The sequence below is a fragment of the Elaeis guineensis genome, chromosome 6 (genome assembly GCF_000442705.2).
Source record: "Elaeis guineensis isolate ETL-2024a chromosome 6, EG11, whole genome shotgun sequence".
Lineage (NCBI taxonomy): Eukaryota > Viridiplantae > Streptophyta > Magnoliopsida > Arecales > Arecaceae > Elaeis > Elaeis guineensis.
This window is the reverse complement of record NC_025998.2, coordinates 87,539,850-87,552,694: the sequence shown is the minus strand read 5'-3', so window position 1 is coordinate 87,552,694 and position 12,845 is coordinate 87,539,850. Positions and strand designations below refer to the sequence as shown.

At 36.4% G+C, this 12,845-nt stretch overlaps 1 protein-coding gene across 5 annotated transcripts in view; it reads right to left on the bottom strand.

Annotated features, from left to right (window-relative positions):
- LOC105034975 (glutamate dehydrogenase 1, mitochondrial) overlaps nucleotides 1-12,161 on the bottom strand; it is a 68,087-nt gene extending 55,926 nt beyond the window's left edge. For 3 of the 5 annotated variants that reach the window (XR_012142146.1, XM_073259555.1, XM_010910342.4), the window contains exons 1-2: nucleotides 11,877-12,161; nucleotides 11,044-11,157 (exon numbers count right to left, since the gene is read on the bottom strand). Coding sequence is in view for 3 of the 5 variants with exons in the window: in XM_073259555.1 (XP_073115656.1) it covers nucleotides 11,044-11,157; nucleotides 11,877-11,984 (222 nt within the window). In the remaining 2 variants the exon portion in view is untranslated. The remainder of the gene's footprint in view (nucleotides 1-11,043; nucleotides 11,158-11,876) is intronic. The other 2 variants (XR_830269.4, XM_010910343.4) reach the window with 2 other exon arrangements.
- Between the last annotated feature and the right edge of the window lie 684 nt (nucleotides 12,162-12,845).

Genomic DNA, 12,845 nt, shown 5'->3' with positions numbered 1-12,845 from the left:
GACATAATTTTTGGGTCTACTAATGAATCCCTTTGTCAAGACTTTGCTAAGCTTATGCAGGGAGAGTTCGAGATGAGCATGATGGGAGAACTCACCTTCTTCCTCGGACTCCAAATCAAACAATCAAAAGAGGGAATCTCCATCACCCAAAGCAAGTACACCAAGGAACTACTCAAAAGATTTGGAATGGAGAACTGCAAACCAATTGGCACACCAATGAGTCCCTCATGTAAGCTTGACAAGGATGATGAAGGTAAAAGCGTAGACTTAAAATACTATAGAGGTATGATTGGCTCATTATTATATTTAACTGCAAGTAGGCCTGATATCATGTTTAGTGTTTGCTTATGTGCAAGATATCAATCTAATCCTAAGGAATCTCATTTGAATGCTGTTAAAAGAATCCTTAGATACTTAAATGGTACACAAACTATAGGGTTATGGTACTCTAAGGACTCACAAATTAATTTGTTAGGATATTCTGATGCTGATTTTGCTGGATGTAAATTAGATAGAAAAAGCACAAGTGGAACTTGCCAATTTCTTGGAGTTAACCTAATCTCATGGTTTAGCAAGAAACAAAATTCGGTGGCACTGTCTACGGCTGAGGCCGAATACATTGCAGCCGGAAGTTGTTGTGCTCAAATCTTGTGGATTAAGCAACAACTCGAAGATTTTGGAATCAAACTTAATAAAACACCAATAAAATGTGATAATACAAGTGCTATAAATCTATCTAAAAATCCAATACAACATTCAAGATCTAAACATATTGAAATAAGACATCATTTTATAAGAGAACATGTTCAAAACAAAAATATAATTCTTGAATATGTTTGCACTGAAAATCAATTAGCTGATATCTTTACAAAGGCCCTTAGTGAGGAAAGATTCTGTGAAATTAGGAGAAATCTAGGAATTCTAGATCCATTTATCTGAAATTTCTCAATTTCCAAAGAATAGATGTCAAAAACTCTTAGAGCTCAATTTTCAACATCTATCCTGGTTCCAAAAGCTCAGTTTTATCACTCTAAAAACTTATCATTGAGCAAAATTCTTTCTCCCAAAATTTTGAATTTTTCTGAAATTTATTTGCATTTTTCCTGATTTTCTGAACTTCATGAGTCGACCCCCATGAGTCGACTCAATGGCAAACTTGTAAATCCCACCAACTTCCATCGGGTTCATTGTTTTTAAAACGGGAAACCTTGTTTATGAGACGACTCATCTTCTCGTCGTCTTCCTTCCGAAAGCCGTCCTCTCCAAACTTCTGTTTTGCTCCAAATCCAAGGATTAATTTCGAGGCAATTCTCCCTCCTTCTCTCCACCAAAAATCGCCTCCTTGAAAAGGATTTTTCTGTGCTTTCTCGCAGTGTTAGGCGCGGGTGGAACGTGCCCTAGAACTTCACCGTTCATTCAAAATCCACTTCTTTTCTCCACCAAAATTCTTCTTTACTCTTTTGTGATCCCTCCTCCACTGAATTCAAGTCTTCTTGTCTGGATATGGCTCCAAAGATAAAACTTCCCCAAAGAAGGAAATCAATCCGAGAGCCTGAGGAAATTGTCCGAAAGAAAAGGCATGCTCAGTCTTCCACTGTTCCCAATCCAGTTTCAGTACCTGCTCAAGGTCCCTCTCAACCCTCCATAAGCCCCAGTGTAAATCTTCTTTCTGATAGAAAAGTAGAAACCGGGAAAAATATAGATTTTCGGTTCTTTGAGAAAGAAGGCTTTACTTTTGCTACCAAGATCAAAAATCAAGGATGGGAACTTTATTGCTCTCTTAAGGAAGTCACCTATGTTGATCTAGTCAGAGAGTTCTACCAGAACCTAAATTATGGAAACGGGTCTGTGACTTCAACTGTAAAGGAGATTGATATCTGTTTGGATGCTAGGATATTGGGAGAGATACTTCAGTTGCCTAGTGAAGGATACTCATATATGGAACTCCCAATTAAAGAAGAAGGGATCAGAATTATCTTAGGAGAAGATTTTTCAGGAAGTTTAAACAAATTGGAAGCAAAGCTACTGTCCATTGAGATGAGGGTCCTGCATCAGATTGTGACAAAACTATTCTTTCCTAGGAGTGGTAGACATGACTTACTATCTGGCAGAGATGTATGTGTCATGTTTCATATCATCACTCAGACCCCCCTAAACCTCCCTACACTTATGATAGAGGCCATGAGAGAAACTTTGAACAGATCCAAGGCACACTTGCCTTATGGTATGGCCCTTACTAGAGTTTTTAGGAGGTTTGGAGTTAGCTGTGAGGGGGAGACACCTACCAAGCTCTCACATGTGGACACTTTCAACCAACACAGCCTGCACCGAATGGGAATTACAAAGACTGTTGATGGTTGGATCAAGGGCTCTGAAGAAAGAGCTGAGGAGAGAGCTGAGGAAAGAGCTGAAGACAGAACTGAAGGCAGAGTAGAAGAAGAAGGTCCATCTTCTCCTGTACATGATTTCAGGGCAGCTTCACCAGATACCCAGTTCATTCATGATACTGAGGCTGGCCCTTCTGAGTTTACTAGGATGCCCACACCAGTGTATCAGCCAGAGAGCAGAGCACCTCATTCACAGTTCAGACTGGCTGACGATCAGATCGAGCATATATCTCAGCGTGTGGCTTCTTTGTTGTCTAGCCAGTGGAGTAGTACTTCTTTTGCACCTGGAGCTACTTCTTCTGATCAGACCATTACTCCCCACATCTCCACTATATTTCAGATGATTTCAGATCAGTCCGTCAGGATACAGCAGCTTGAGGATACAGTCTGGAGACTTACTGGCAGAGTTCTTGACTTGCAGGGGCAAGTCCTTGCATTGGCCCATCCCCAGCCACAGGAGTCTACCATTGAGGTCACAGACCTCACTGCAGAGGCTGGCAGGCTCAGAGGAGCACTAGAAGGTGGATATGAGCTACTGAGGAAAGAGATCAGAGGATCGAGTGAGCATGCTACCACCCAGTTCACTGCTCTACTTCAATCTGTTTCCAGAGCACTGAACGTACTTGATTCTATCAGACTCATGATATCAGCCCTAGTATCTCAGCGTTCTCAGCCTCCCAGTTCATCTCGTTCTCCTACTCGTGGCAGAGGCAGAAGGGGTAGAGGACGCACTTCTGATCCATCATCTTCTCATACTATATCTGATGACTCTGATCATTGACTTATCTAGATCTTAGGAGTTAGTATCTTGTTCTAGGATCTATACCTTGGGGCCATGTATTGACATTTAGCTGGTTGAATTTTATGTATTGAAACAATTATAATATTAATGGAATCATCTTTTACCTATATTTCTACCTCTTTGTAATGATTATATTTTGGTCTCCGATACATCTGTTGAAATATTAGCTTCTCCTTATTGTTGTTTGCTATTGATAATTGCTATATTGAGGGGGAGCAAACATCTGTGAAAAACTCTAAAGAGGAAGAAATTAAAGAATATTTCAGAAAAAGAAAAGAAAGAGTTAACTATGTTTGATGATGTCAAAAAGGGGGAGAAATTAAAATTAAACAAAAATTGAAATTAGACAAAAAGCAAAACCCTAAATTATGAGAAAAAGGGGGAGAAATTAAATTAAAACAAATATTGAAGAAATTAAACAAATATTGGAGAAAAACAAGGATTGAAAGATTAAACAAAACCTTGAGAAATTTTGGTATCGAAATTTGGTATCAGACAGAGAAATTTGGTATCAGACAGAACTTTAATCCATCAAAAGCAAAATCATGAGTACAATGCAAATAAGTATTTTTTATATATATGCTCTGATATTCAAACTTGCTTTTGAAATTTTACTCACCTTGAGACATCAATAAGAAATTTGTTTTACTCTGATACATCCTACAATTTCTTTCAACTTGATCTGATACATGATAACATTTGATCCGATACAGTGTGAAGGTTTCTCTAAAATATTATAACATTTGCTCTAATACTGTATGAAATTTTCTCTGATACATTAAAAAAAAAAAATTTCTTGCTCTGATACATTATAAAATCTTTTCTGATATCATTGTAAAAATTATTTTTGCTCTGATACATAGAAAAAGTTATTTATCTTCTCTTGCTCTGAAATATCTTGAACTCAAAATGATCTAATACCCTTTTCAAATCTTTAAGAAAATGGACAAACTATTTTTGCATTTATATTACATGCCAAAAGAATCATACTCTTTTCAAGCATATACACCCATAATGGATTCTTTTGAAATTAATGCATTAACATAAATATTTTTGTTCATATGTTTTGTCATCATCAAAAAGGGGGAGATTGTTGCTCCTAGATTGATTTTGATGATTACAAAGCAGATTGAAGGGATACATTCAATTGAAAAAGTCCTTATGCTCTTCAAGGGCAAAATCGTAATTTTACTAAAATCCTGATTTGATAATACCATTTGGTAGAACAAATGATTTGAAATCTATTGGTGAAAATTTCATTGTGTTTGGACTAATATTTTTGAAGTTATGAAGGTTTGAAGTGCATGAGTCGACTCATGAGTCAACTCATGGCACTATGAGCTGAATGGCACGAAAAAATTCCCATGGCACGCTGGATTTTTGGCTTGGCACGACCTGTGAGTCGACTCATGAGTCGACCCACAAGGCATGAGTCGACTCATGAGTCGACCTCTGCTGATTTGAGCCGAAAAATCCAGAAATCAGATCTTCTGGTCTGTTGCAACAGAAGTCGACTCATGAGTCGACTCCTGAAGCATGAGTCGACTCATGAGTCGACCCCTGCGACGGGAAATGTCAGCAACGGCTATTTTTTTGCCCGTTTTAATTGCCATTTATGCTTCCTAAAAATCCTCTAACGGCTCTTTATCTGCCTAAATTGTTTTCTCTTGCTTCTAATGCTACAAAATACTTTAAATGATGAAAGAAATTGCAGATTAAATAGCGGATCAAACGTGAAATCAAATGGAAAAGAGAAAAAGAAGAAAAAGAGAAGAACAGAAGAGAGGATCCGAAATTTGCAAGAAAAAGCCTGAGATCAACGAAATATCTAGAGAAAAAGAGAGAGGATCCACAATATACCAGAGAGATTGTGAAAGAGAAAAGGAAGATCTTTCAAGGAGAGAATTCTTCACGCCTATCGTTTCAACCTTGATCTAGAGATCGTTCAAAGCTTTCAAGAGATCTTCAATCAACAATCAACCTCTTCTCAAGCGTTCAACCGTTCATTCATCTTGAGAAAATCTGAAAAAGGGGTTCTTCATTTGAGTAAAGCTTTTATTGTTATATTTGCTCATTTAAGGAGCTGTTTTTGTATTCATCTGTGCTCTAAATATTCTTACTCTTTGTGAGTTTTTGCTCTTGTTTTTGGAGGATTTCCAAAACAAGGAAAGGTTAATCCGAACCTGAAATCGGAGTGTTTTGGGTTTGCTTGTACCCGGGAAACAAGTGTTCTAGCTTGGGATAGCTAGGGTCGGAGTTTCCGACGTCTTGTATTCTAGCTTGGGATAGCTAGTGTCGGAGTTTCCGACGTTTTGTATTCGGGTTGAATACAAAGGATAGTGGATTGAAATTCCCAAGTGGGATCTTGGGGAGTGGATGTAGGTGCAAGGTTAGCACCGAACCACTATAAATCCTTGTGTTTGTGGTATGCTTTATTGCTTTATCTTATTTCTTTATTATATCCTTGCAATACTACTTTAGTTAATTAATATTGATTTAAAGCCATTGTTTTGTTCTTCATAAGTTATCTGTTGGGCTTAAATTTTTTAGAAACCCAATTCACCCCCCCTCTTGGGTTGCATAGCTGGGCAACAATTGTTGAATCATTTCCTTTCAGCATAAGCTTTTAAGGTCAACTACTTAACATCAAGGAATGTTGAACTGTGCTAAATTGGCTGATTCAAGACGTACCGAGCTGGACCAATCGATTTCCAGCATGGTTCAACTCATCAGTTTGTGATGTTTGGGTTATAATATGTTGCCATTTGTTCATCGAAGCCCTAACGTTCAAAGCTCTTGGTATGGTACAAACCTGCAGTTGGTACAAGCCCTGATACTAATTCAACAAACCTTGGTTAACATGGTATTAGAGCTTAGGCTTGCTAGAGGTCATAAGTTTGAATCCCCTCCAGTATGGTTATTTATATAATTATCTTCGGATATTTGTTATTATGATTATGATTTGTCTTGATCAATTATCCCTCCATGTGTATGGTCTAGGCCATACGTGGGTAGCTATTAAGCTTGATCTACATTATTGATTGATGGTTTGCCATACCAACCCGTACTGCCTGATACGGGATGTACCATACTGATCTCACACTAGTATGCTGTCATGTACCGTACTGACACTCAGTACATTGTCTCGTACCATACCAAATTGCGTACCGATATTGTAATAGAATGGTAATGGTATGGGGTCCAGTATCGAGACAGCGAACCTTGATTGACTCATTCACTATCAGCTTAAGCTCTTAGATCAATTGGCTAGTTAAACACAATGATACATCAAAGGGATTGTATCCCTCATAGTCAGCTATTTAACCCACATTTAGCAACTTAGATGAGACTAGAAGACTCATGTGATTAGGTGGATCAACAATCATTCGTTTGACTTAGAAAAATAGGAAAAAAAATTGAAATACCTGTGTGTTTCATTTGAGCTAGTAAAAAAATGAACAATACCCTACTAAAAAAGTTGATACTTATTTATATCCACATTTATATCCATAGCTTTGATATTTAAAACAAATATGAACATAAATTTTGGCATCCAGATCTACATTCACATTCACTATATAGAAAAGGATAGAAATATTAATACACTAATATCTTATTTGGATTCAATCCATTTTGAGCCCAAGCGAAGAGGTAGCCTTGATCTATGAGGATGGTTCAAAAGGCAGCTATAGCTTGGTGGTTGCACCCTATTGCTATGGGGCATGGTGGTGTTTCCCCACTCAGCATGGTTATCCTCTAGGATGCATTGATATGGATATGGGATACAAATACAATGATATGGATATGCTGATACAACAAATCTTTAAAAAAAAAGACACAATACAGTCAAAATGCAATAGTACATAAATATTTTTTTTTTATACAAGGATTTAAGTCTCGATGGCATGGTAGGGCATCCCACTATCTAGAGTTTTGGAAGAACTAGGATAAAGCAGTGACCTGGACAAGGTGGGAGATCCACCATCCTAGGTGTCGAAACATAGCATATCCATTCCACGAAAAAGTTGGATGGCTTTGTCCACAAGATTTGAATCCTTGTATATCAAGGTACTTCTGGTATACTTGACAATATGCCAATGGACTTTCAAGCTTGGTTCAAGTGGATTGTAAACTTGGATCCGTCTCAACCCTCAATAATAAAGTTATAGCTATCCCCTTTTTCTCTCACATGCCTTAACTAAGGTCCACTTTTCATTTTTATTGTTTTCCTTTTCCTCTTCTTCCTTAAAAAATTTGTTTTCTTTTGGCTTTTTCCTTTCATTTCATCTTTACCATGACTAGAACTTGATAAATGTAATATTATGATATAAGAAGTATTAAAATCTTTAATAATAAATCCCTATTTATTTAGAATTTGATACTTCTTTTTTTTTTCCAGAAAACTTGTCAGGAGAACCAATTACGCAAATAGAAACGGATGAAGTCACAAACTTGAAACCTCTCGCTTTTGAAGGCAGCCCACAACTCATGCACCTTTGAAGACTAGTCTGAATTGGATTCAAGCCTAAAGAAAACAACTAGAAGATTTGGGCCCAAGTAAGCTATGGCCCAAATGCCACCCACCAAAGACAAGAGGGACACATGAGAGAGTTTGGAAGCCACGTGGGGAGTTCATGAGGAAAGGAGTTGAAGCAGGCCCATAGCTTTGTTTTGGAGAAATCATTAGCTAGACCACACCCAGGTCTTCATGTGAGATGGGCTAAGATAGGAGCAAGTTGGGATTTTGGGCATGTTTTATAGCGGGCATGACAGGGGTTTCAACGCGGTTCAAAGCAGTTCGGTGAGCTGATGGTGTGGTGCACGTGGAAGTGAGTGCGACGTCAGGCATGGGTGTGGCACAGAAGCGGATGCGAGCGAGGGATCGAGAGTTCACACGAAGGAATGTGGCTGCGCGGAGAAAATATTTGGAAGTATTTTTTAAAAGAGAAACCCCATCCTCTCCTTTCATCTCATCCATCCAAGCCTCCTTACCACTTCATTTCATCCATCCATTCTCTTAGGATGCATCCTTTGTTTAGTCCCACATCTAAAAAAATAAAAAATTCCTTCCTACCTACATCTATAAATAAAATCCTATATCTTTCTATTGAGGAGATCTCTCTCCACACCATACCTTTTGTAGGGGCCCATGTGATAGACGAGAATACCCACTTTTTTAATTCTTTAGCTTTATTCTCACTTTCTTCCACCCTTCCAACATATGAAAAGGAGAGTCAGCCAAAAAAAGGTACGAGAATCAAAAGGCTATAGGAAGAGATTCTAGTTTAGATTCTTCCTTTCTTCTTTTATTTTTTTGTTTTAATTTTTGTTCCAACTCCATGTCCTGTTAACGACTTAGGAGTTAATAATTTTTGTACCAAAAATTTTATTCCTGCAATAAAATTAGATTTTCTCTCTTTAATTTAATTTATGCAATTTTTTATTTCAGCACTAGGGTGGTTTAAATTCTTGCATTTATTTTTCTGCAATCCTTTAATTCCTGTAATTTTAAATTCCTACAATTAGCATAATTCTATTTTATGTTTACTTCAAATCAATTTATGTCCAACTAAGCAATCCTCTTAGGGTTTGCAATGAAGCTAGACCATGATTAGAAGCCTTCTTCATTGAATTTCTTTACGAACTTTTAATTTTTAGAGTTTTTCTCCCTTCATCTTTCTTGCCAAGAGAATTGATGGGCTATAGTTGGGTCAGAATCCCTTCATAATCCATGCTTGATTCCGTGCAAGAGGGGATAATAGGTAGAAGGCTCACAAACTTTTAAAATCCTTTCTTCTTCTTCTTTGTGAAAAATTTTGATGGATTATAGTTGGGTTTGAGCCCCTTCATAACCCATATTTGGGTAATATAAGAGAAGTAGTTGAAAGGAGAATCTCTTATTTAGGATGAAAGCGAAATGCTGATGGATCGTAGTTGAGTTAAGTCTCTTCATGGTTCATGCTTGTTCATGTTTTACACTTTAATCAAGAGACATCATAAAAGAAACCATAGAAAGGCATTTTAAATCATTCGTCTAGTGGATTCAAAGGTCCTAGATCTTTTAGATTATTTATCTTTACAATTAATTATTTTACTGCTTTATTAGTTAGTAATCCAACATAATCCGACAAATTCTCCTCCTCTCTATTAAAGCTCGTCTGAGCAAGAATTTGAATACGATTCAAACATCTAGTTCCTTGTGAGATCGATCCGTACTCGCCGAACATGCTACATTGCACACCGTATGCTTGCAGTTACTTTTAAGAGACATTAGAACCCCTTTTTTGTACTTTTAATTATAGTATTTGTCATCCTATCATCCATGTGTATCACATATGGGTAGAGAACATGGCAAAGTTGGGGAATTGTACCCTAATCTCATTCTTTTGGAGATAGCATAATACCTTTCATACATAACTATGTTATGATATGGGGATTTTTTTTTTTTTTTGCAATTAGTTGCTAGCTTACTGCATTTGTCTTTATTTAATTCGAGCATTTTTATTTTTGTTAATTTTGTTGCTGACTCATTGAATATTTCTGTTGTTATCCTTATTCATATATTTTGCTAATAAATTCTCATTAGCTTGCTGCATTTGTTTTAGTCATGTTGCTGCTTGCTGCATTTATATTTCCAGGATAACGTTGGTACTTACATATGTTTATTAGATTTTCTTTGTTTTATTGTTAGATATTTATTGAATTTTCATTTAGACGTATCTGGATGCATCCTAGGAGTATCCGAGAAGTATCCAGACATATACAAGAGTATATAAATCATATGTTAATCATAACAAAATTCAGGATACTTCTTTGCTACATTGGAGGCATATCAGGACTATATCCGTTTCTAATGTGTAACGGATGATGGTCTGTTGAAGTATTTGTGCTTCCTAGGTTATCCTCCAAGATTTCCATGAAAGGATTTGCAGTGCTACTACCATTATGAGAAAGAGAAAGAAGTGCTTGACAGTAAATGGGAAAGAGTAAAAAGAATTTGAAGAACCTATAAAAAGATAATAGTATAGTTGATATGTTGTATGGCCTTGATTATAAGGGAATGGAAAAACTACATCTCCAAATAGGGTAAGGTTTCTTGGATAATATGCAAAAAGAGAGAGAGCAACAATTGAACTATTTTTATCATATAGGAGGAAAAAGTAAAGATTGCAGGTGACAATAAAAGAATGCTAGAAAGGCCTGTAACAGGAAAAAGGATATATTGGAAGCACAATTAACACAATGTCCATTAAATACTCAATCAATGAATTGCTTAAGTTTGTAGTATGCATATTATCCTGAATTTGTTATGGTTAAGTGTTATTGTTATTTGGGTTACCCATCCAAACAGTAAGGATTACCAAGGAAATTGTTTATATCTTACTGCTAACAGAAGCCAATAATTAATTTATGAAACAAAAGAAGATGAAATATGCATTGGAATAAAACATAACAAAATCATAAATACTAAATGCTTGTCAGCTAAGATTACAGCAAGGAAAACATTTTGCCTTGCATGAAGTATTTGGAATCAAGACCTGTTTCATTGGCTTATTTTTTTTATTATTCTTGAAATAAGTAAAAACATGAGAAGAAAAATATTTAAAAGGTTCTCTTGAAAAATATGCTTGCAGCTGTTGTAGACGTAAAAGCACTTGATCTAAATTTTTCCCAAAATAATTGTTCATAAGTAACCAACATTACATCTAGCATACTAATTAAAACACTATTTTGTCATGGTGCACGATAATATCCATAGAGACAAATCAGGCAAAGCTACACAAACAAACAGTTTATCAGATAATAAAGATACTTCAACAGATAAAAAAGGGAAAAGAATCGAATTTAGCCCACCTCGTGGTGGTATCTGATTCCACCCTTCATTGGGCCTCTGGCATTGTCATGTTGCACCCTAAATCCCACAAATGATGCCAAAGTGCCATCATCTTTTGGGATCGTGCATTCAACCTGCAGTTAAAATATAATTCAGATTCTATTACAGGGAAAGGCAATAGAAGCACTTTGTATTACTTTACTGCATGCTGAATACAACAGTGATAGAATCATAAATTGATAAAGCAATCTTGTACACTCTATTGAAAAAAATAAAAATAATAATAATGCAATCTTGTACCAGCAAAATGTAACAAACGGTACAGATTTACTTATCAAAGACTGGCCCCATTGATGAGTGCAAATCATTCAAGAAGCCAATTTATATTTTCGCACTAAAAGTGGTCCATCAAAAATTACTCTGGTTCAAAAGTTTAGAGAAACATCAAGACAAAAGTTTAGCCAAGAGCCTAAAACATAAATTTAAGATTGAAAAATTAACAAAAGTCTTCACGCGATGACGGAAATTGATCCAGCGTACGCCATCATGTTGAATGATGTGGAAGGAACAGAATTCTAAATTGGGAACATTTTGAACATGAAAAACTCTCAAAAATGTTATAAGACCCTCCACTTCACAACTCTCTTAGATTTTTTTTTTTTTTTTCCGACCAAAAACTTCAGCGACCATTCTGTCTTAGTGTGGCAAATCTGATCAGGCCTAATTCGAAACATTAAACTTGGAAACAGGTATGAAATTCGAGAGCGGGGATCTTCAAAAGAAATCAAGCAACGATAATTCAAAAAAAAAAAAAAAAAACGTAAAAGAAGGGTAAGGGTTTTAAGACCTCGACCTTGATTTCTCGGAATGGGATGAGCAAACTCTTTTCCAGCTTGGAGTCCAAACCCAGAAGCTTTGCAGCCTGCTTGAAATTCCGACTAGTTGCAGCCAACGCATTCATGTTGCGTCAAGAACACTTCCTTAGAACACAAAAAGGAGGAGACTCAGAAACACGGACACCAGATATTATTAGAAGAAAACCAGAGGCCGAGGAGGGAAGTGAGCCCCATCCTTCTATAGGTGGTAGCAAGATAAATTTTAGTCCTCAACTGAAGCAGAGCAGAAAAAAGTGACGTACTAAATGAAGAGGGGTTAGTCATCTAGTGTATGTTAAACTAACTATACTTAAAAACTATAAAGTTTGGTGGTGGGTGGAGAGGGCTTAGGAAACCTACTAAATTATTATATATATTTGTTGCAATTAAATCAATATAAATATTTAATCTGACGGTTTCTGAACTTGAGCCACATCAGTCCACATGGATCCAGGAACGTGTTGAATAAGAAAAGCACGCGTGACTCCTGAAACAAGGACAATAGTAACAAAAACAATAATTTACTTGCCATTAAGTCCTTGGGAAATATATAAGGAATCTTCGAACTATTTTCATGGAAAATATTTTGTCTGCTTTCATAACTTATCTTCAATAATCTATATCGCGGATCTCTAGCTCTTCCAAGCTTTTTTTTTTTTTTTTTTTTAACCAAAAAAAAAATTTATTGTTAATTAATTTCGCTGCTCAAGCGAGATCCAGAGGCCGTTATGATTGTTAAGTATTATTTTTTTTTTAATTTTAAAATTTAGTTGCACATGCCCTATCTTGGTGTCAGTGTATAACTGACTTTGGAAAGGCAAATATAAATTTTCCCGTGTGCCTTGGTAAGAGGTTGTTTTAAAATTGGGAGGTGGGCCCTAATCCTCCCCTCCTACCTTTTAGCCAATCCACTCACCAAGTTGCGAAGGAATTCTTCGCATGAAAGC